Genomic DNA, 23,751 nt, shown 5'->3' on the forward strand with positions numbered 1-23,751 from the left:
CAAATAAATTATCTTGCTAGGTTTTCCCTTTTTTGGGTTAGTTTTCAATGTACATTTTCCTTCCTTTTCACTCATTCATTCATTAAAATGTTTACAAGTTACTAATTCCGAACGTTCAAACTTTCAAATCACTTTACCAGCTTAATTTGTTGTAATTCCCACCAAAATACGCTATGTAAAGCTTTAATTTTTAGATCACCAATATGGCCATCCATGCTTTTTAATTTGTTACACTCTTCCCAAACTTAGAAAATTACCACATTTTCAGATTTGGGATAAATTTTATTTACTCCTAGTTATTTTATGAAGTCAAACAGAATTTTCAAGTTTTTAATTATCCTCACATTCATTAAATAATCTTCACTTCAGATACTTATCTGTCCACGGCTTGATTTCACAGGATCTAGCTGTCACTGTTTAAGTAGTGCTACGTATTTTTAATTACTGGTGCTCTGATACATGGATACCATTTTCTAAACTCTGGTAGAATTATTCTCCACTCATTGCTTTTAAGAAAAATGTTTTCCCCTTAAGGGAAAGGGCAAACAAATACATGTCATACTAGATTAGTTCAATGGTACATTCAGTTTGTTCTGTCTTAATGTCGATTATTGACAACACTCTCTTTAAAGAGTTTTAAGGAAATTCAAACAAGGCAAAGGAGTGCTTAAAAACAAAAACCACATTCTCCCTGAACAGTTAGCACACTGAACATGAACAATTCTACACCATGTGCCATGAGGCATTTTCTCCTCTAGTACTTGTAATTTAGGGACAGTTTAGACCAGGGGTCAGCAAATGGTTTCCATAAAGATGGCCAGACAGTAAACGCCTTAAATTTCAGGGCCACATACAGTCTCTGTCACATATTCTTTTTAGTTTTGCTTCTGCTATTTGTTTTCAGTCTTTTGAAAATGTAAAAAAAATTCTTAAGTTGCAGGCTCTACAAAAAAAAAAAACAAAAACAAACAAAAAAACCACAAACAAAAACAAAAAAACAGGCTGGCTGTCTGCCCATTTTGCAGACCCTTGAGATTTAGATATAAGCCTACATACAAAGACTAATGTTTACTTCTGGAGACCCATTCTACACTCTGTAATTCCAAGTAATTCATAAGGAAAATGCATTCCTTCCTTCCTCTGTGAACCGTTTCTCTCCTAGCCCTTTCAAAAACAAAAGTTCACCTCTCCAGTGAATTTATGACGTGTCTCCATCTACTTAGTTCATGTCATCACCTAATTCTCCACTTAGAACACTGGGCCTCCTGTGCTTTTGTTATTGTAATACTGTATTACTATGCCCACAGTGAACAGTAAATGAACAGATAACATGTACGGACATCCAACATGAGACTCACAAGAAAGCAATTCAACTGTTAAAAAAATACTTAAACATAAAATTTTTGTTTTTCCCACCCACTGCTTTTGTGACGTTTGATCACAATAAGATGATCCACAATGAAAAATTCTGTAATTATTCATGAAGATGTCAAAAAGGCCTGCCAAGTCTAGAAACTGTTATTAAGTAGATACACCTAATAATTATTAATAAAACGTCTTTTGGCTACATAGAATACATCTAACTTCTTAAGTCTCTTAGTATTTATAGAAAACACAACTTTGCATTGTGATCTTAAAAATCCAGATACAAATTACCTTGTTAAGACAAGAAATGATATGGCTGAGGTCAATCCAAGGGGCACCCGCTTCTGTCACCTGATGGAAAAGATGATCCCTAAAGAGTTTCAACAGATAACGGTCTCCAGTCTCCGACCAGGTAGGATCCTTCTGAAACCTGGGGGAAGGTAATATTTTACCTCAGTAACTCATGCTGTATGCCACATGGCTATGTTGATTCTTCAGACTCAACACTAGTTTGATTGTTTTCTCTGATAAATAAGTTAAGTACCGTTTGTGTGTCTGTGTCCGTGTATGTAGTGTTTTACGGGTTTTTTTTTTTTTTTAATCCTCCAAAAGTTATACGGAGGCTAAAAAAATTGGCCTTTTTCAAATTTTATGTGCCAATTGCCAAATATTAAAAAAATAACTTCACGGGGCCCCTGGGTGGCTCAGTCAGTTAAGCCTCTGACTCCTGATCTCGCCTCAGGTCTTGATCTCACAGTTCCTGAGACCGGGCTCTGTGATGACAGCAGGGAGCCTCCTTGGGATTATCGACTTCTCCCTCTGCCCCTCCCTTGCTTGGCTGCTCTAAGTAAATAAATAAACTTTAAAAAAAATAATAATTTCATAGAAAATGAAAGTATATGAAACCCAGTTTCTATTTCTTAAGGGTAACCGACCCTTACACACTCCTATTTTATAATCACTTCCTTAGGTAAATGGAGGGAAAAGAAAAGGTCTTTAAAAATCTTTAGAAATAAGTTGAAAGAGATTATTCTTTTCCTCTTCTCACCTTTAGGATATAGAGTAGAGAGATAAGATCAGATCTGTCTTCTACTTTACTGGCAGCAACAAATAGAAAAATGTTTAAGGAAACAAAAAGCGGGTAGATTTTGGTTTCCTACCATCATGAGCGTATGTGAGAATGAGCTGTGAAGAACCAGAGAACTGACCAGATGATCAGTTAGTGTCCAGTGACCTCTGGAACTTACGATCTAGTGAGGAAAACAGACGTTCAAAGAACCAAAACATGTTTTAAGTGCATATTTTGATAAGGCCATTAAGAAAAAGGGAAACGGTACGGAACATGAATTCACCTAGGAGGACAAAGAAGGCTCTCCAGAGGAAGCAGTGGATGTTCCTCCCAGAGGAAGGACACCCTAGTCAGAGGCATCAGTATTTGCAAGGACAGAGCATGCCGCACTTCAGAAACTTAACAAAGGTCAGTGTGGTTGGAAGGGGCTGAGGGGAGGAAAAGAGAGGCCAAGAGAGGGACAGAGAGTAAGAGCAAGGAGGGGGGAAGAGAAAAGACCCGGGCAAAGAGGGACAGAAGGCAAGACAGGGGAGAAGAAAATTAAAAGGAAAAAAAAAAGACATATCTGAAGCAAAGATAAGAAGAGAGAGATCAGGCTACGGTTAAAAATCTAGGTGTTTTCTGAGAACAAGATGGAGGGGCACCTGGGTGGCTAAGTCAGTGAAGCATCCTTGGTTTTGGCTCAGATCACGATCTCACAGTGTGCAGGGCTGCGCGCTGACAATGCAGAGCCTGCTTGGGATTCTCTCTCTCTCTGCTCCTCCCTCCCACACACTCTTTCTCTCTCTCTCTCAAAGTTAATAAATAAACTTAAAAACAGATGGAAAGCCCACCATTTGGGTTTAAACACAATCCTAAGAGTTGTGCAAAGATCACTCCAGGGACTGTCCATTAAAACGCTAATTAAACACATCCATTTATCTCTGTTTCCTCTCAAAACCCCACCAAACTGCCAATGAATGTCTAATAAAGGATATAATAAACACACAAGGACAAAGTGATCAGAAGCAACAAAAGAAGAAAAATCCACGAAGAAAAACTGGAAAGATGAAAAACAGGCTGGTAAGTGGTATGATGAGCTGACTTGAAGAAAACTGACCGCTAATGCTACAGAAGGCACAAGAAGGGGGAGCCACAGAAGGGAGCCATCGCCGTGAGGCCAGGCAGGGAAATCATGAGGTACTACTGAAAGTGCAGTATGGGCTCAAGGTGGAAACAGCGGAATTGATGGGAAATTCTATAAATAACAAGTAGATAACCTCTCTCCCATCCCTGCCTCCATTTCTGCTTTGCAGAAATTTTCCAGAAAAGGTACCGGAAATCTCTCTAGACAGGGTGAACAAAGACGCTCCCGCCCCAGGGTGCCAAGAAGAGCAAGCGATGGCAGGTAAGACCATTCAGTCAACCCCTCGTGGCTACTTGGCCATCCAACGCTTGACCACGAATTTATACTACAGACAGAAGGTTGGAAGGTAATTTTCCGGATGCTAACTTGCCCAAGGGAAATTCTGACACTTAAGAGTATACCAAAAACAAACAAACATTATACATCACAGCATCACACTGCTTTACCACACATTCTACAATCTCTGACACCACCAGGAACTTATCAGTAGCTTTTTAGATGAAATTCTTTAAATTTCTTTAAAATTGCATTTACTTAGCTTTTTAGTAATTTCCACACCCAACGCAGGGCTTGAACTGACGACCCCAAGATCAAGAGTCGCATACGCTTCTCACTGAGCCAGCCAAGTACCCCAAAAAAGATTACTTTCAACATGAACACATAGCCAGGATCAGAAATCCACTGGAGAATGAAACAGAAGAAACTCATTTCCTATGAGACACTGCAGGGAACAGAACAAAACTTAGAACAACAACAAAAAAAACCCCTAACCAACATCTGTAATTGAGACTCTTGCACAAACAAGAATTAGATGCTGTAAGACAGAAACATTTAGAGAGGGGCGCCTGGGTGGCTCAGCCGGTTGAGCGTCCAACTTCAGCTCAGGTCAGGATCTCATGGCTCATAAGCTTGAGCCCCACATCAGGCTCACAGCTGCCAACACAGAGCCGGCTTCTGATCCTTTGTACTCCACTCTCTGTCTCTGCCCCTCCCCCAATCATGCTCGTTCGCTCTCTCCCTCCCTCTCTCTCTCTCAAAAATGAGTGAACATTAAAGAAAAGCATTTAGAAAACAGAAAGTTCTTGAAAATTAAAATTATGACAGCAGAAGCTTAAAAATTCGAAGGATTGGGAAAAAGCCTTTATTTTTAGACAAAGTAAGTTGAGATAATTACCTCAAAAGTAGAACAAAAAAATACAGTACAGAAAACAGAAGAGAATATTAGAAAATTAATGACGATGGTCTAGTATCTGAGTAACAGGAATTCCAGAGAGAAGCTATCAAAGAAACAATGAAGACAACTTCTCAGAGCTGAAGGACCTACGTTTCCAAGATTAAAAGGGCCTGCCCACCCTGCTGATTCATCAGAATGAATAAAAAACCCTACACCAAGGCATCTCACTGTGCATTTCTGAACATCAATAAAGAGAAGACCCTAAAAGCACAGAGGAAGGGGAAGGGTTTGAAAAGAAAATAGATTTGAATCCGGAAGTTAAAAGACAGTGGAGCAAAGCTTCAAATTCTGACAGAAATTATCACTACTATTACTTAACTATGTACTAGAGACACCAGCTAACACAATCACTCCAAAGCAACTGAAACTATCGAAATTAGAAAGTAGGAAATGTAACTACAATTATTTGAAGATATGACTCTGTATCGGGGAAACCCAAGAAATCTAGCGAAAAACTATCCAAACACTAAGGTATCTGGGCACAAATTTTACAGAAATTGATAAATTTCACGTGTACGATAATAGGCAATCTAAGAAGAAAGAATGGCAGGGGTGGGGGGAGGGGAGGGGATTCCCATTTACAACAGCAACAAGAAAAAAAATACCTGGTAAACTTAGTGTGCCACAACAACATAAGAACAACTTAAGCACTGAAGGACAGACAGTAAAGTAGGTGTGAATGAATTCAACGATATATACCATTGTCGTGGTTACGAAACTCAACATCTACAAACACATATGCTCCTTAAGTTTAATAAACATCTCATCTTATAAAATAAAAATACCACCAGGTTTATAGATTTTTTTTTAACTAAAAAAGCTGATTCTAGAATTTATACAGAAAATTAAAGTTTTAGGAAACAACAAAAAACAATGAAATGAAGCTGAGAAAGAATGAACACTACCAGATTTTAAAATGTCATCCAAAAAAAAAAAGTTAGTCATGAAGGGGTGCCTGGTTAGCTCAGTCAGTTAAGCAACCATGCTTGGGATTCTCCCTCTCTCCTTCCCTCCCTCCCTCTCTCTCTCTGCCCCTCCCCTGCTCACTTGCTTACTCACTCTCTCTCAATAAATAAGCAAACATTCAAAAGAAATGACAGTCATTCAAACATTAATGTGAAAGAAGTACCGTCTTAAACCAGTGGGGAAAAGCTAGACTATTCAATAAATAGCTTTTGGGCCACTGGAGCATCTTCTGAGAGGGAAGGGTGGGGGAGCTGAATACATACCTTATATCCTATAAATATTCCAAATACATAAAAATTTAATATGGGAAGAAAATAAAACCGTAAGTACGCTAGAAGAAACAATGAGAAGATTCCTGTAGAAAAGGCCTTTCTATGATTCAAAACCCAAAAGGATAAAAGAAGTTTGATCAGTTACACTATGTATACAAATGTCTGCATGGAAAAAAAAACTGAGCAGTCAAAAGAGAAATGACAAATTAAAAAGAAAATGATCAAAAAGGACAAATCTCTCCAGCTCCTATAAATCAAAATGACAGACAATTCAACTGGAAATAAAAATGAGCCAACAATACGAACAAAGAAAAAAAAGGAAACAGAAACAGATCAAAAACATAAAAATGACAAGCAACATGCTCATTAAGAGTAAGTACAAAATAAAACTGCACTGAGATTCAATTTCGCATCCATCAGGTAGACAAAAATCCACAAGCTTGAAGAAGCAGTGTTGGTAAAAGGCTCTCTGCAAGGGTTTACGGTCACATATCCACAGACCTAACAACCACAACTGGGTCTATCTTTATGCACACATACAATTAAGTATGCATAAGTCAGTCCCTGCAGCACTGATTATACCAGCAAAACAGTAAAAACAACTCGAATGCCTACTGATCAGGAACTAGAGCAATAAATTATAGCATGTCCACAGAATGGACTATTACATGGCTATAAATTATGGAGGCATAGCATAGTGGTTAAGAGCATAGACTCTGGAACCATACTGTCTGGATTTGAATTCTGGCTCAGATGCTCACTTATTATGTGACCCTGGAAAAGGTATTTCACCTCTCTATGCCCACACATCTCTGTTAATCGAGAAGACTAATAGTACCTGTATCACAAGGTAGTTACGGGGATTGAGTTGGGACGTATTTGTAAACTATTGAGAATAGTGTTTGGTATACACTAAACATACCTAAACAAAAAGATTTCCAAAATATAGTTAATAAGGAAAAAGTAACATACAGAACACTGCATGGTTTACAATTTGTATATATTAAAAAGTGAGGAGGGGATGAAAGGAATTAAGAATGTATCATTGTAACTCAGGAAGAATATAAAATAAAGATTAGTGGGAGAAAAGGGAGAGACTGGGGATGTTACAGGTGTGAGAGATTTTTTCCCACTGCAAACCCTTTTCTACGTTTTAAAAAACTGGTTCATATTAACCTATTCAAAATTAATAAAAAGAATTTTCCCAGGACAGTCTAGAATTTTATACCCAGTTATACTGTCAATAAGTGTAAAAATAGAATAAAGATATTTTCAGACTTACAAAGACTCAAAAAACTCACCTTTCTCAGGAAGCTACAGGAGGATGTGCTCCAATAAATCAAAAGAATAAATCAAGGAAAAAAGCAAGAAACAGGGTATCCAACACAAAGGGAGAGACAATGAGAATTCCCAGGATAATAGTGAAGGGAAGCTCCAGTTCTAAAGTGTGAGTGTGAGCAGGCTTAGAGCTCAACCAGCCCAGATAGGAACAGAAGGACAGAGGCTCCGGGGGCAATTTCTCTAAGGGGGAGAAAAAAAAAGGAACTGATAGGTTACCTATTTTTGACCATATGGGAAGGTGTTTTGTTAACTCTGGCAAAAAGTCTGGAATAAAGTGGTGGCCAATATTTTTTCATTTGCTTATTAGAGTTCTATAATAAGGCAATTATTAACCCGAGGAAAACAAAAATCAAAAAACAAAATACAAAAGAAAGGAAATATAGTCATGGTTTACTCTGTGGTGCAGCTATGAACAGTATTTACCCTGTTATACTAATGTCAACACTTTTAACTCAAAACTTATGGGTTCAATGGTAGAATGTGAGTGAGTGAGTGAGTGAGTGAGTGAGTGTGTGTGTGTGTATGTTTAGTTAAGGAAAGAGGGTATGAAAGATAAAGCCTCATCCTACACAGGACAAAGTCATTAGCTGAGTTAAATACTTAAAAAAAAAAAAATCAAACAATAGTATCACAAGCATATTATTTTTAAATAAAGAGAAAAATGCCAGAAGAAACAACTTGAAGGGTTTTTGGGGGGGTTTTTGTTGTTGCTGTCATCTTCTCTTCATTTAGAAACATTATCAGAGAAAATACGAATTGAGTTTTGTAACTGTGAAGAAAGGTAAGTGAATATGAATTTTGTGGTCAAAAACAAAATCCCTCAAGCAGTATTTATGTGTCACCTATCTCTATCAACAGAGGTAACATTCCTGAAACAGAACTTATACTACAGTGAAAGTAGCTATAATACTGTTCAACCTGTCTTTGACAATCACTATTTAGTACAGACGTCAACTCTCCTTCTTTCTTGAACGTACGATAAACTTTAACTTACAAATGAGGCAGAACTAAATGACAAATAACGAAGGGTGGCAAGGCCTTTCCAGTGTCACTGATATGACAGCTGTATGTATTGTTCATGTGATGTTCTTAAATAGAAGATAAGGGGCATGCAACAATTAGACATGTCTGAAATCTCTAATCTGACTAAGGTAAACTGAACTGAGCAAGCTTCAAAAAGGAGACAGGGTGGAGGCAGTACTGACAGTCATAAAATGTTCCCTCATGCACAAACCACAATGGAGCTTTCTAACAGTCTCTTTTCTGTATGGGTATGTGTGTGGAATCCCTAAGAACAACCACATCTAGGCTGTAGGTAAAAAACAGCATCCTAATGGCTGCCAACAGGCTTAAGGTCACTTCACATGAGAATTTTTCTCTTTCCAAAAAAACCAGTAAGAATCAGGTATACTCATTCTTGTTAGTGCATTTGATTGAAATCATATTGTAAAATACTGTAAATCCTTACTCCGGCCTCTCATTGATTGTTCCCAATTTTGCTAGAAGCCTAAACAGTCTTCCATTTTGAACCTCCTATAAGACATTTTAAAAAGAGAGAGAATGTTAATATTCCAGCAAAATTTTATGAACCTGGCATCCTACACCAATATTACCTTTAAACCGTAAATCCTAATACCCCCACCTTTTGGTAATCATTTTGAATGTAACATGTCCATTTCATTCAATATCAATACTGAAGATGATCATGCAGCTGGCCATTTTTAAGAATGGTTAAAGTTACATGGGAAAAAAAAAAAAATCAATATTCTGTCAATTAACTGGAGCAAAGCCACAAACAAAAAGCAGAACACAAATGCCCAGAGGACATAAGAAATTTAAAAAAATTTTTTTTAAAGTTAAAAAATATCTGTAAACGATCCTAGCCAATTCAGCACAAAAATTACCGTTTTCTCTTTGCACATACAGATGTCATTGTATATATCTTTTTTTAACTCTTTACCTTTGCAAGGTCTTCCTCTATGACATCATTTCTCATTTGAGCAGCATCCAACTGAGTATAAAATCGAGCACCAATCATGGGCATGATGTCATTTACACTTCGCATCCTGTTTTGGTCAGTCAACAAATACCTAGCAAAAATAAAGAATCACCTGAACGCCAAATGTGCAATTTAATTTTTTTTTAATTTTTAAAAAATGTTTTATTTATTCTTGAGAGAGAGAGCGAGAGAGAGAGAGCGAGCGAGAGAGAGAGAGCGCATGAGCAGGGGAGGGGCAAAGTGAGAAAAGGACACAGAACCGGAAGCAGGCTCCAGGCTGCCAGCACAGAGCCCGACACAGGGCTTGAACTCACTCACAAGCCGTGGCGAGATCATGACCTGAGCCGGAGTCAGATACTCAACCGACTGAGCCACCCAGGCGCCCCTCAAATTGTGCAATTTAAAAAAACAAACACGACACACAAGCACATAGCTATCTCTGCTGCCATCACAGTAGTGTATACAATTCGAAAAGATTTTTTTCATCAAGTCAACCTCACTTTTAAGCGTTGATGATTTCTCTGGGAAATTTTAAGAGCCAATGGAAGAAACTGTAAACATGTCTCTTTCTCTACATCTTTGCTATTATGAAAATGAAAAAGGAAAGTTGAGTATGGTTACACCTCACCGTTTGCATTCTCAAACCCTTCCTTACAATAGTGGGACGTGAAAAGACTGTAACAAGCTTTTTTGGAGGGGTGAAATAGGGGGCGGTTGTAGGTGAAGAGATTTTTCCATTTGCTCTTCAAAATAATTTGTGTCGGGGCGCCTGGGTGCCTCAGTCGGTTGAGCGTCCGACTTCGGCTCAGGTCACGATCCCACATCTTGTGGGTTTGAGCCTCACACTGGGCTCAAACAAGGTTCCAACTTTTTAGAAAGGTGCCCTCTGCTCTACAGCGTCATTTACCCGTTGTCATCATCTATTTATTTCGGAAAAACTGTCACGCACTAACATATATCAGAAGAGGCCAATTTCTCCTACCATTATAACTGAGGCCAAAAAACCCCCAAAAACCAAAAAAATCCGTTTCGAAAAGCGACCTGCTAGAATACAAAGAAGACCATGACCTACTTCTGCCTATTCTGACAGGTGAGCCGTTTCCTAACCACCCTTGGGACGGGAGCCTCCTGCTCTCACACTCTCTGCTTACAATTCTACCCCATTTTCTTCAGGGGACTTATCGCTACCTGCCAACATCTTACATGTTTCCATGTTTGTTACCTCCTCCCCATCAGGGTGGAAGCTCCAGAGGTTGGGGGGTTTTGTTCATCTTGTTCAAGGTATCTTCAGGGTCTGGCACAGGACAGGCATTCTTTTTTAAATAAAATCCTCCTGTGGATAATCTATGCCTTAGCTATTTATCTGTAACTACTGACATATTTACATCTAACTACTTAAAGTTATTACAAGCTTTGTGACTTTGACAAGTTACTTTACCTCTCTAAGCCTCAGTTCTGTCATCTCTAAAATGGAGCTAACTTATAGGGTTATTGGGAAAATTCATTTGTATCAGTTAGAAAGTGCCTGATACATGGTTTACCGCTCTATAAAGTTGTTACTTAGCATGCAAGTATGGCTTTTTAATTTACTTTTGATTAAGGAAAATTTCAAACATTCATAAAAGTAGAGAGAACACTATAACAAATGATGTCCATGTACCCTTTGCCCAGTTTTGACAATTATTAACGTATGGCTGGCTAGTTTGTAACATTTATATCCTTTACTCTCAACTTTTTAAAAAGGAAGTTTGGAGATTACTACTTTGAGATGTTGCAAATGAAGGCCAGGAATTGCTGCTGTGAAAATACGTGAAACAAATATTTTCACTTGAAAGAGAAATCATGTGAGTATTCCCTGGAAGCAGGCAATCACCGGCTTCCAGTGCTCGGTCACAAGCAGGACACTTATGCCAGTGTAACAAAGTACGAGTGGGCAGCCCCATCCTCTAGCCCTCAATTTCGTATCCAGAGCTAGTCCAAAAAGAAACTGAATCCTCCAAGACGACACAGAAAAATCAGAAGGAACAGCTGAAAACTAAGGCACTGAAAAGGACCAATATGCTCCAGCTGCTTCTAGAACATAATAGAAAAAATTTCAAGAGATACCGTAGCATCTGTTCTCTACAATCACTTCTAATGACAGTAAGAATTATGGCGGTCCACCCTCTGGAATTCCCCGATGTTAGATGTGTCTGAGACACGGAGAAGTCCCCCTGTGGTGACAGGAGTCCACAGTGGGGCTCTCCTAAGTCAAATGCCTTTCAAGGACTTCTTGGGAGTCTAGAGATACTGGAGTAGAAGCCTGGGACCCTTACATCCATGCTTTCCGTAATGGCTGTTTTGGCCACAGAATCTGTGACTGGATTACATCTGAGGTTTATTTATGACAGCTCGCACAAAGAGAACAACCACTCTCTAGAGCAGCACTGTCTGACAGAATTTTCTGAAATGATGGGATATATTAGCCAGAAGCCACATGAAGCTTTTGAGCTCTTGAAATGTGGCCAGTGCAAGATTGATTTCTTTATTTTTAACTTTATTGTATTTTAATTAAACTAAGTCATATGTAGCTAGTGAATACCAATGCAACCTCATTGGGTACCCTCTGACCAAACATTTAAAACATCAGTAACTAAACACATTGGTTCATGAATTTATTCAAGGAAATATACACTTAACAATAAAAATAAAGAAATTAAAAGTGTTTAACTGTGTTTTGCCTGATTTTGAACAGTAGGAACTAAAATAATAAATAGAAGCCCTCTTAAAAGGCCTGTGTGGAAAAAAGCTGTCTTATCTCATACGATCATCATATATGTTTAATTGTGTATTACAACTTACAGAATCAGATTCTTCAGGTCAGAGGAGTAGTTGATTGTCACCAGTTCCATGGCTTTCTGTAAATTCTCTCGCTGAATTCCTGCCAAAGAGTTGCAAGCCAAAGCCAACACAACTTTTCCTAATGATATCAGATCTGCTTGCTGACATGAAAGAATAAATATAACTTTTAATTTTTATTTTATACGTACAAATTTAACACAGTGACACTACTGCCTGCACGGAAAAAGCACCTTTACAAAGAAGCTGCAAAATTCAGCACAGGATTCTCCAATATTGGTGCTCAGAGTCACCTGGGAGCTTGAAGGGGCTTCCTGAGCCTCTCTACCAGAGATTCTCATTCGGTAAGTCTGGGGGAGCAGGCCCAACATTTTTAAAGCACCCAGGTAATTCTGATAAATGTAGTTAGGGCTATACTCTAAGCAATTCATATGCCAGCTACAGAATTGTTGCTTCAAAATTAAAAAAAAAAATTATTTAGATAGAGCTGACATTCTTATTAGTAAGGCTGGTTACCACATATTCACCTGACTACGATCATTACAATCTATAACATGCCCCTCTCTCACTTTCCATCATGCCCCAAATACAGTGGGAGTTTGAAGAATTATTTGAAGAAAAGTTACTCCATTATTCAGAATGTAACATAACTATTACCTGATTTCAGGGTATGCTCTTTAGAACATCGAGAATGCTGCCAACCCCAATGACATCCCATCTGCCCTTATTTCCAAATAGCCCATTTTTACTCACATTATTAACAGATCTTTGAGCTCTGTAACCACCTGGTTTCTTTGTCTTTCTTTTCTTTTCTTTCTTTCTTCCTCTCTCTCTTTCTTTCTCTATTTACCTATCTATTTTTTTATGATTTACCACTGTGAGGCTTTTGCTCTAAAAGGATTTTCAAAGATAGCTGGCTACATTGAGGTAAGCTCTCTATTACCTGTCTAACTCCAGGAAACAGAATGGTTATCCCAAGTGGCCCTTCTTGGCAGGTAACTATTAATAATTTTATGCCTAGGAGAATGGAATAGCTCCGAGTTAAATAAAATCATTTGAAGTAATTTTGACAGAAAACTTCTGTAAATCTTCAAAATCTGAGACCTGATCTCAAATATTGGATACATTTACTGAATACTGGTCTAGTAAAAGGAGTTTTCAAAGCTAGCTATACATTAAAATCACCTGAGGAGCTTAAAAACATCAAACAGAAGAAGTAACCCTGTAGCTATCCCTTCACTCCAATTCTGGTATTATTAGTCTGGGTTAAGATCTAGGTGTTAGTGTTTTTCAAAGCTTCCACCACAGTTCTGATAATGAAGTCAGGATGGAGAACCACTGGTTTTGTGGAATGTTTATACATAGTATAGTTGCAAAACAGGCAAATATTTCAAGACAGTCACTAATGAAACTTTAGCACACTACAGCTATCCTCAACATTTTACGCAAATAAGAAAGTATAAAGAAGCCAAACTCCATTACTAACATTAAAAAGTTCAAATTCAAAAATTCATTCGGTACTAGCATTTGTGAATTTGACGCTCTGAACAGGAGACCCTATTATAATCGGTGGGAAAACGGATTAGAAAAACTACTTTGACTCCATTGTGGTAAGAGATGCCAAGGATTCATGTCAAAGAAACTTTTTAAAACTTCACTTGTGGTACAGACTTAGGAGCCCAGAAAGGGAGGAGGTAGGGTGGCACGGGAGGGAGCGCTATTACTGTTCGATCATTTCTGTTCTCGGAAGGGCACTGCCATGAATGAACCCAAGAAGGATTCCCCTCAGTCATTCTCAGGATCAAGTAAAACATTCCGAGTTATAGTAATGAAACCATAAAAATCTTGGTCAAGACAAATTGGTACATGTAAATGCGAACTGTAAATTTCTCTAAGTGTTTCAATCCAATATCCTCAGCAAAGCACACTGAACGTTGCTATTATTTATCAGGTGTCTGAGCAGCACGTACCAACACACAGCCTCCCAAACCCTTAAAACAACAGAATTTTCAGTTTAGCTCCACCCTCAATTGATGCTGTAACTAAACCTCCCACCTAGAACATTCCGGTATTCCCTAGTATGAGCCAGGAAAACAAAAGTCCAAGACAGCCGAAGGACTGGATGGGTTTTTAAAATAAGAACATCTGATTTTTGAGTGCGTCCCACCACTTTCTAAAGCTGACTCAAGGTGGAATACGCACGTTTAGAAATAAAGTCTACAGGTCACATAATCCAGATTAAATTAGAACGGATCTGTTTTTAAGTAAGAGGTTAATGACGTCCTGCTTAAAATTAAGAGAGTTCAGCATCATAAAAGCCCAATAACTCTCCTTTCCTTATTTGCCAGCTAAATAATTTTCCATTTGTTATTTTGCTTCTTACCTCCATCTGGTTTTTCCCCCCATTTGTTGAATTCTGGAGGTTTTCCCCCCACTCATTTTCAGTTTCTTCCTGATTCTTGATTTCTTGATTTTTCTGATTCTATCTATGGCTCTACTTATGTCCACTTTACTGAAAGTCAGTCTCTATTCACGTGTCTGAAACAGACTATGAAAAATAGACTACAAGAAACAATGCACTCCTTTCTCATGTACCCTCTTCTCCGTAAAATCACAATCCCCCACTTGGGACTATCTTTAATTCTCTCCTTTACCTTACTATAAGCTGTGTGAAAAATCTTCCACACATACATAACCCACCCCCCAAAAATTAAGGAAAAAAAAAGAAAAAGAAGAAAACCTGAGATATCCTTTTATTGCTGGAAAATAAAGGGAAGGTGACAACTGGTTGAAAGCAGCAGGCAGCTCCTAATTTACCAATCAACTGCCCCAAGTGCTTACTGAAGAGTTGTTTGTTTGGAACTCTGGGATTACTTTTCCTTCAAAAGAGTTTTTCAAGGTAACTACCTGTCACTAATGTAACTGAAATGATGTACCTCTACAAAGAAAAAATGGAAAATAATACTGCTATAGTACTCACAGAAAACCAAAATCAAACCAGCCTTATACTAGAATTTTCTTTTAAAAAAAGGAACTCTATTCAGAAGAGACAAGAATGACATAGTGTAATGCTGAACGTGTAAAAAAACAAAACTGCAAGGTGTTTCGTCTTTTAATGTGGACATGGGGTTTCCAGATTCTTGTTAGATGACACTAGTTCCAAACAGTGTCTGATTTCTCCTCCAAAATTTTCCTGGATGTGTATTTTAACAGCCAATACTTAGTCTCTCTTAGAAGCAGAGATCAAGAAGAAAATTGTTCAGAGCCAGTCAGGCACTAGGTGGAAGACAGAAGAAGGAAAGTAGCTAAGAACCACCTAGAAAAGAAAGAGGAACAGAGCAACCCCCCTGAGGCAGACTGCTGCTGGCAGAAAAAGGCAGTCAGATTCTTCTGTGCGCCGCCCACTAGATGGCGCTACCAACCAGGACAGCTTGGCTGCCGCCCAGTTTAGCTGGGGGGAGGGGGGAAGATGGGTCACGTCCACTTCCAACCCATACAGCTCAACGTGATGAGTGTGGCTCTACCTCTCGGGGACTACACTGTCCCCGGGCCAGCGGGAAAAGAGGTTTACGCATGAACTGGATCACTAGGCATCACTCAGACTCTACTTCTCATTCTCTCTCTTCCTTTTTGTTCAGAAACTTTGGCTTATAATTCAGCGAACTAAAATCTCTCAAAGATTTAAACTAAAGAAGTTGCAACGAGAAGGGCAAAGAAAAGGTGAAGTGTTTTTCTCCTGGACTTTCCACATAATTAAGAGATTCTGCCTTATATCAGACCTCTAGAGGTTAGTAAATGTTGAGAGACACCAAAAATTTCTTAACACAAAAAGAATGAATAATACGGTCTTAAAATGGCAGCTGCATATCCTCCAAAAAGATGTGAAGTATTGCAATACAGACGAAATGACCTGAAATATTTACTTTATGTACACATCACCTGCACAGAGCAATTAGGCAAAAGCAACTACACTTAACGTTCCTTGCAGAGACAGGCTCTTATTCTCTCACGCCTTGTATTTATCAAGAAGTATGAAACGAACAGCTAAGACGAAGAACATAGAGGGGCCTAAACCTATGCTAGGATTATGACTAGACTAGAACCAGATTCTGATCGTGTAAAAGAAGGGAGTACGCAAAAGAAAAATTATTTAGAACATGTCGATACAACAATAGTCCTTCGAAAATATTTCTAAAATGTGTGGATTGGTGGTGGGGCAGTATCTAAGAGTAAAAATAACACCTGTGATTTTAACACATTAAACAAGTGGGAAAAAAAGTAAAATGTCACTGAATATGATCTATTCGCCAATTACTCTGTTTTAATCTATGTTGAGGACTTTCCCGACCACATAAACATATTTTCCTCCGAACGCTTAGTCTCTGACACTGTCGTTAACTCTCTGCATTCCAACTGATAAGGACTCTGCACTACACACGGCAGTGATTAAGAAATACATGTTCAAAGCTGACCTAGAGACACCCCCAGAATAAACTGAAATCTAGACTTAAAAGCCCCACTCCCAAATAAACAAAATCTTAGAAAAAAAGCCTTAAGTTATTAAGTGTCCATGTTCACTCTTACTCACCTGGTACTGCGCCATTAATGCCAATGGATTATTATTCTGACTGTTATCAAATGTTAAAACATCAAAAACTCCAACACAATTTACTCGCAACCTTTAAAGACCAGAGAATTTAAACAAAATTATTAAACTGAGATTTTAAAAAAGTTCAACATTTCCTATATTAGGAAGGATCTCAGAATCTTATCTAGTCTAACCCCCTATCCTACCCCCATATAACCTCTTTCAACCACCATTTTAGAGATGAGGAAATTAAGGCTCACAGATACCAAACGATAGGCCTACGGGTGTACAAGTCAGTAACTGATAAGGCCAGGACTGGACTGTTACTCACACCTTCGACTACCAGGCGAGTGGTCTTTTCACCACACCAAGCTGCTACTTTATCAGTGATTCATTCACGAAAGAGAACTAATTAGCTTTCTAACATTTACTGAAGATGTATTAGGCACCATTCACGTGTATTGATCATTCGGTTTTACATGTATTAGTCATTTAATCCTCTCAATAATCTCACGACACAGGTGCCTTGTAAGTGTGGAAAGTAGAGACACCAATAGTCTTCTATGGTTGCTGCACACACAGAAGTTACAGAATTTGCTCAGGATCATACAGACAGCAACTAAGGAGACTCGGTATGATGAACCTGGCTAACCAGGTACCAGACCTTGAGCTCGTTGTGTTATGCTGTCCAAGAGAAGTCTCAAAATCACAGCAACTCAAATAAAACTCTGGTGAAGTCAAGGGCTGTGCTCCTTAACTTGGTATCAGTGGTCCTCAAAGCACTGGACCCAATGAGCAGCAACAGTATCGCATGAGAACTTGATGGAAATATAAATTCGCAGGCCCCACTTCAGATTCACTGAAGGAGAACTCTGGGAGTGGAGCCCCATCACGTGTGCTTGTTAATGAGCCCTCCAGGCAATTCTGTTTCGTGCTACAGTCGGAGAACCACGGTTGTACACAGAAAAGGTATACGGATATCACTTCTACATCCAGCCCCTGACCCTAACTATGTATACGTCCCAAACTTTTACATGATTCCTGGTTAATGACCAGGCATTGTATTCTTAAGAATTCAACATTTTTTTTTTTTAACTTACAAATGGACTCAAAGTCACAGCAGTTCTTCTGGATGGAATATACGAAAAGGTAGAATTAAACGAATCATCATGCTTTGTTTACTAAACTGTCACAGGTTAGATGCTCAATGAAGAAGCCAAAACTCAAAATGGTGGTACCTTGTTTTGCCAGTTATCAGAATCTTTGTTGGGTCCATAACTCGACACGCCAAACCTGCTGTGTGAATGGTACGCAACGCAGAACTCAGTTGGACAATATAGGCCCAAATAAGAGATTCTGGCAATAATCCGGCATGCTGTCTGGGTAATGGTCCATCATGTTGACCTATACAGCAAATAAATAAAAAATGACACCTTTTAAGTAATCAACTAAAAGACTAAAGAAGTCGAACCAAAGTTAACAAAGAAAATCCATGCATCATGGCACAACTTGTCAATATATACATACACATAAAATTTAAGTTCAGTCTGTTAGTAAGAAGAGACCCCCAACTTCCTATTCATGAGATTATACCTTTATGCTGTCAGCAGCAGCACAACTCTCACTGAAATGTTTTCTGTGAACCTTGTAATTACTGAACAATAAAGAAAATTAAAGGATTTATATTTAATGTGAACCAAATAAATGTAAATTCTGATTAAAAACAGGAATGATGGATATTATTTTACTTAAAATGTGGATAATCCTGGCCTATGTTATTGTTCAGGCAGGTGAAAACTGCTCATTCTATGCCTTGAAAGAAAAATAAAAGCCTCTACTATCATTGATGCTGAATGTTTTCTTATTCTCCTTAAACTGTTCATCTCCTCTCTTACAGCCATGTTAGTTAGGATGACATCTGACTCATAAAAATATAAACGTAAAAACCTGAATATCACTTATGTCTAATAATGAAACACAAAAATAATCTGATCTACCATGACAGTAATCATTTTGATTCTACCAACTCGTTTAAGTGCTTCCTCTTCTTTTGTAATGAGAGAGAGAGAGAGAGAGAGAGAGAGAGAGAGAGACACAGAGAGAGAGAGACAGAGAGAATCCTAAGCAGCCTCCAAGTCGGCAGAGAGCCCAATGCCACTGCGGGGCTCGATCCCACAATCCTGGGATCATGACCTGAGCCAAAATCAAGAGTCAGATGCTCAACCGACTGAGCCAGCCAGGTGCCCCTCAGTGCTTCTTGATACTATTTTCTGGGTCACTTACATATCAGTGGAAAAGGAGCCACATAAATTTAATCCAGATTTTCTAATTCTTTCAGGGAATATGACACCTTATAAATTCAAGTGTTCTTAGGGATGTAAACAAATTTTTTTGTGAATTAGGCATAAAAGCAACACAGTTAAATGGTTAATTGTGGAGATAACAAATAGCAAAATTTCTGGCTTGGGATAAAGTTTCCAAGGAAAAGCAAATACAAAATTGAAAAGTTGCTCTCCCTCAATTTAGACAGATTAAAGATAGTACAATCTGGAAAACAGTGTCCGAAGTGGTGCTAGTGAGAACTGCCAAGACATCGTCAAAGATGACTATGAAGAGTTTAAATAAAACTATTTGATAAATGTGGTAATAAGGGAAAGCAGTATTTATAGCCAACAGTGTTTTGCTTGCTCTGAGCCAGATTCTGTCTTTACCTGTATACTGTTAACAGCAGCAGAGTTACTTTACCCATGTTACCTCACTTCAAACGTTTTTTTTAAGTTTATTTTTATTTATTTTGAGAGAGAGGCAGAGAGCAAGCAGGGGAGGGGCAGAGAGAGAGAGAGGGAGACGGAATCCCAAAGAAGCTCCGCACTGTCAGCACAGAGCCTAGTGCGGGGCTCAAACTCACAAACCATGAGGATCATGACCTGAAGCAAAGTCAAGAGTTGGATGTTCAACCGAACGAGCCACCCAGGGTGCTCCTTCTTATCACAACCCTTATATAGTATGGTATGATTATTATTTCCATTTTCTAAATTAGTATATTTCTTACAATACAAAATTTTTTAGTTTGTGCTAAGTTAAAGAGTGTAAGAAAACATCAGACTTCCATCTATAGCTCTCCAAAACTATAATTTTTCTTTTAACAGTGATAAAGGGAAACTAGAGAATTGCCTTGGAGTAGAAGTTGCTACAAATTAAAGGACGTATGCTATGTCCAGGGAAATTACGAGCATTCAAACAATACCTTTAAATAACAGAAAAAGGAGTGATTCCTGTGAAAATGTAAACATTTCAAAATATATCACATAATGGGCTAACACCAAAAATAGAGATAAAAAAAAAAAACTGGAAAGGAGTGCTAATATTCACGGTTCTCAACAGGCGTCCATTCTGCCCCTCTGGAAACATGTGGCAATGTAGGGAGGAGCTATTTTTGGTGTCACTGCTGGAGAAGGGGCCTGCTACTGGCATCTAAAGGACAGAGGCCAGGGACGCTGCCGAATATTGTGGAATGCACAGACAGCCCCCACAAAAATAATTATGCAGCCCTAAATGTCAACAGGGCTGAGGTTGAGAAACCCAGCTATAAATTAAAGCCAACAGTCATCTCGCAGGTGCTGCTACTAAAATAAACTTGAACAACTACAGCTATATCCACATCTATAGGAAAAGCTATACCACATCCCCTTCGACAAAATTATGTATGTGTCTAAAGATGACACGGCAAAAGAAAAAAAAATGACCACACCATATGACCAGATTTTCAATGCCAAACAGCCACGGAACCACAGCTCTCTTCTTCCAACTGTCAGAAAGCAAAGTTACAAGTAAACAAAAGTAATATCTCGTCCACAATTCGAATCCTTAAAGGAGTCACAATCCAAAAGAGACTATACTGTGGACTCACATCTTTCTTCCTCCTTAATTTCTCTCAGTATGTGAGTCAAGAAAATCTTTAAAAGATTAAAAACTACAGTAAAAAATGCAATGCTTTGTTAAGTGTACTTCAATTAGTAAAATTTTTTAAGAGACTTCAATGCTTTTTCCCTGCCCCCAAACAAGAAAATGATGCATACGTTTTCCTTACCCAAATACCTAGTTAATTAACAAACATCTCAAAATGGATGGCCTACCTACTTTGACTCTGAAGCAATTTACCCTCTAATAAACATTTATTAGAGCATAATTACAATATTTTGGTTCTCTTAAGTACTGAAACTATACATATTAGAAAATATCCCATTAAAGTAAATGTTACCTGAAAATTTATTTTGAAGATTAATTCCTTAAGTAACATGTAGTCCTACCTTTTAAAAAAATTTGTTTAGGGAAATCACTTCATAAATGATATATAGTCACACTGGGCTATAATAAGAGAGTCATTAAATTATTTCCAGAAAATACAAAAGTTAGGGGGAAAATACTTATAACAAATGAAAGATGCAATGCTACAAAATGATAAAAAGAAAAGGAAACAATGTGACAGGAGACCAAAAAACAAAACAAAACAAAAAAACCAAGACTGGAAAGAAATATACCAAGAGAAAATGTGGTTGTACTTTGGGTGGTGAAGCTATAGGCATTATTTTCCAAAATGCCTTTATCCAGAAAGCTTTGTAGTTTTATTTTATTTTTTTAATGTTTATTTTTGAGAGAGAGAGAGAGAGAGCGAGCGAGTATGAGCGGGGAAGGGGCAGAGAGAGAGGGAGACACAGAATCCGAAGCGGGCTCCAGGCTCTGAGCTGCCAGCACAGAGCCCGATGTGGGGCCCGAACCCATGAACCTCAAGATCCCGACCTGAGGCCGAAGTCGGACGCTCAACCGACTGAGCCACCCTGGCGCCCCCAGAAAGCCTTGTAGTTTTAAAAGAAAAAACCAAAATGTTTAAGAGGAAAACACTTTCACCACATTCTCGGTTATTTACATTTCAGACACCTCCACGAGTCTTTGACACCCTGCCTCCATTCTCAGCCTATACACACAACACTCTATTTCCCAGCTGCTTACGGACTGGCTTCGATTCTTTGAGACGTTTCTTTTTTTAATGCGCTATGATCACGGAAACAAATTCACGTGCATTTTAAAATAGAAAACCACTCTTCCACAGAGCAAAGGCATTTGTCAAAATGAATCTTGCTTGCGTGTCTTTCTTACCCCACTTTCTCTTTGTGAAATAGGCATCAGCATTAGGGTCATTGAAGTGTCTGCTCATCATAGTCTCTCCTCCCGCATGGAAGTCATATGCAAACACAAGGGCTTAAAATAAGACACAAAACACTCATTATTGCAATCTGGCTTCAAGTAATGAAGCCCACAAAAGCAGAAAGACAAGTACAAATTACTCACAAGGCTCTGCAAATGCTTTAGTGGTAAATACTTCACGCAAGGTTACGATATTTGAGTGCTGAATTTTTTTCCACATATCGACCAACACCATGCACTTTGTGTTAACGAGACGAAAACCTATAAAAGGAAATTTTTTCTACTAAACTGCAAATGAAATCCCTCCTTTATTCCATCAGAATCGCAAAGAGAAGGCCATGTGATGTATCATTTATGAGCTACTAATTTCCAAATGAATTAACAAACTTATTTATTATCCTTTATAAACATATTAAATAAGTAAATACATGCAGGAATATTTCAATAATCTTAGCCTCAACAATATGCTTCAAAGAGTGGCTAACTTATCTTCCGTACCATGTATCCTCCGAAGGCAATACGACAGATCGTCTTTGCTGTTTACAGCTTTGTAGCAAGATGTGATGTATCCAAAATTACTTGATTTCTGTATCCGGTTGGGCGGCGGCAGTGGTTCTAGAGGGAACAGGCTATGGTAGCTGTCAACTTCTGTAGGGACTGCTAGAGTAATTCGTAAAAGACAACTTTAACTTGCTGATATGCATAAATCTCTCAGAGCAAAAAAGAAATCGAATTTACCAAAAACCACAGGTATCAAAACATACTTTTGAATTCTGGAACAGTGTCAACACTCCTAACAATTCTATAAAAGAAAATGGTTTCATTATCAATAAAAAATAAGCATTATAGGACAACCAAAGAACCAGATTTCATACACTCAGAAATTTTTTTTTAAATTTCTTACATAGGTTTCACACCCACCCCAGGGCCCGACACGGGGCTTGAACTCATGACCCTGAGAGCAGGACTTGAGCCGAGATCGAGAGTAGGATGCTAAACGGACTGAGCCACCCAGGCGCCCCTTGAAAACATTTATCTTTTATAGCACCACACAACTTTTTGTTTCTCAGTTATTAGAAACAATTTGTGTTATCACTTACAGGTATTAAACATTTCTGATTTTGATTTTGCTTCTTAAAACACTTTGGTTTGCACAAAATATATTTAGACAATGGTGTTAAGCATATGAATTCTTGTTTTTTAAAACATACAGAAATTCAAAACAAGTAACATTAAATTGGAGAGTGTGTATGTGTAATATATCTGTGGGTATACGTATGTATAAATATGGCAATCTATCAAGACTTTCAACCATTCAGTGGAACAGCACTGTTTTACTCCCTAGTAAAACATAAAAGAAAGAAAATGAAAACAACTTTATCCTCATGATTTCCATGTTCTTCAAAGCAAGAAAAATTATGTTTAAGAATAGCTGGGATAGGGGCGCCTGGGTGGCTCAGTCGGTTAAGCGTCCGACTTCAGCTCAGGTCACGATCTCGCGGTCCGTGAGTTCGAGCCCCGCGTCAGGCTCTGGGCTGACGGCTCAGAGCCTGGAGCCTGCTTCCGATTCTGTGTCTCCCTCTCTCTCTGCCCCTCCCCCGTTCATGCTCTGTCTCTCTCTGTCTCAAAAATAAATAAATGTTAAAAAAAAAAAAAAAAAGAATAGCTGGGATAATGCATTGTAATTGGCTCATGATACTCTAGTCAGGCATTTAAAAAACTATTTATCTTGAATCCCAATCTGTTGT

At 38.4% G+C, this 23,751-nt stretch overlaps 1 protein-coding gene across 6 annotated transcripts in view; it reads right to left on the minus strand.

Moving 5' to 3' along the window:
• The window catches only part of PAN3 (poly(A) specific ribonuclease subunit PAN3), a 131,147-nt gene that overhangs the window by 3,761 nt on the left and 103,635 nt on the right, over positions 1-23,751 (minus strand). For 4 of the 6 annotated variants that reach the window (XM_053900675.1, XM_053900674.1, XM_053900671.1 and 1 more), the window contains 9 exons: positions 22,502-22,663; positions 22,148-22,264; positions 21,956-22,057; positions 18,037-18,202; positions 16,799-16,889; positions 12,214-12,353; positions 9,334-9,463; positions 8,842-8,906; positions 1,657-1,795 (listed from right to left, as the gene is read on the minus strand). In XM_053900675.1, the coding sequence (XP_053756650.1) occupies positions 1,657-1,795; positions 8,842-8,906; positions 9,334-9,463; positions 12,214-12,353; positions 16,799-16,889; positions 18,037-18,202; positions 21,956-22,057; positions 22,148-22,264; positions 22,502-22,663 (1,112 nt within the window). Of the gene's footprint in view, positions 1-1,656; positions 1,796-8,841; positions 8,907-9,333; positions 9,464-12,213; positions 12,354-15,358; positions 16,890-18,036; positions 18,203-21,955; positions 22,058-22,147; positions 22,265-22,501; positions 22,664-23,751 lie in introns of those variants that run through there. The other 2 variants (XM_053900670.1, XM_053900677.1) reach the window with 2 other exon arrangements.

Source organism: Panthera pardus, unplaced genomic scaffold, assembly GCF_024362965.1.
Source record: "Panthera pardus isolate Hobbes unplaced genomic scaffold, ASM2436296v1 HiC_scaffold_1, whole genome shotgun sequence".
In the NCBI taxonomy this organism is placed as follows: Eukaryota; Metazoa; Chordata; class Mammalia; order Carnivora; family Felidae; genus Panthera; species Panthera pardus.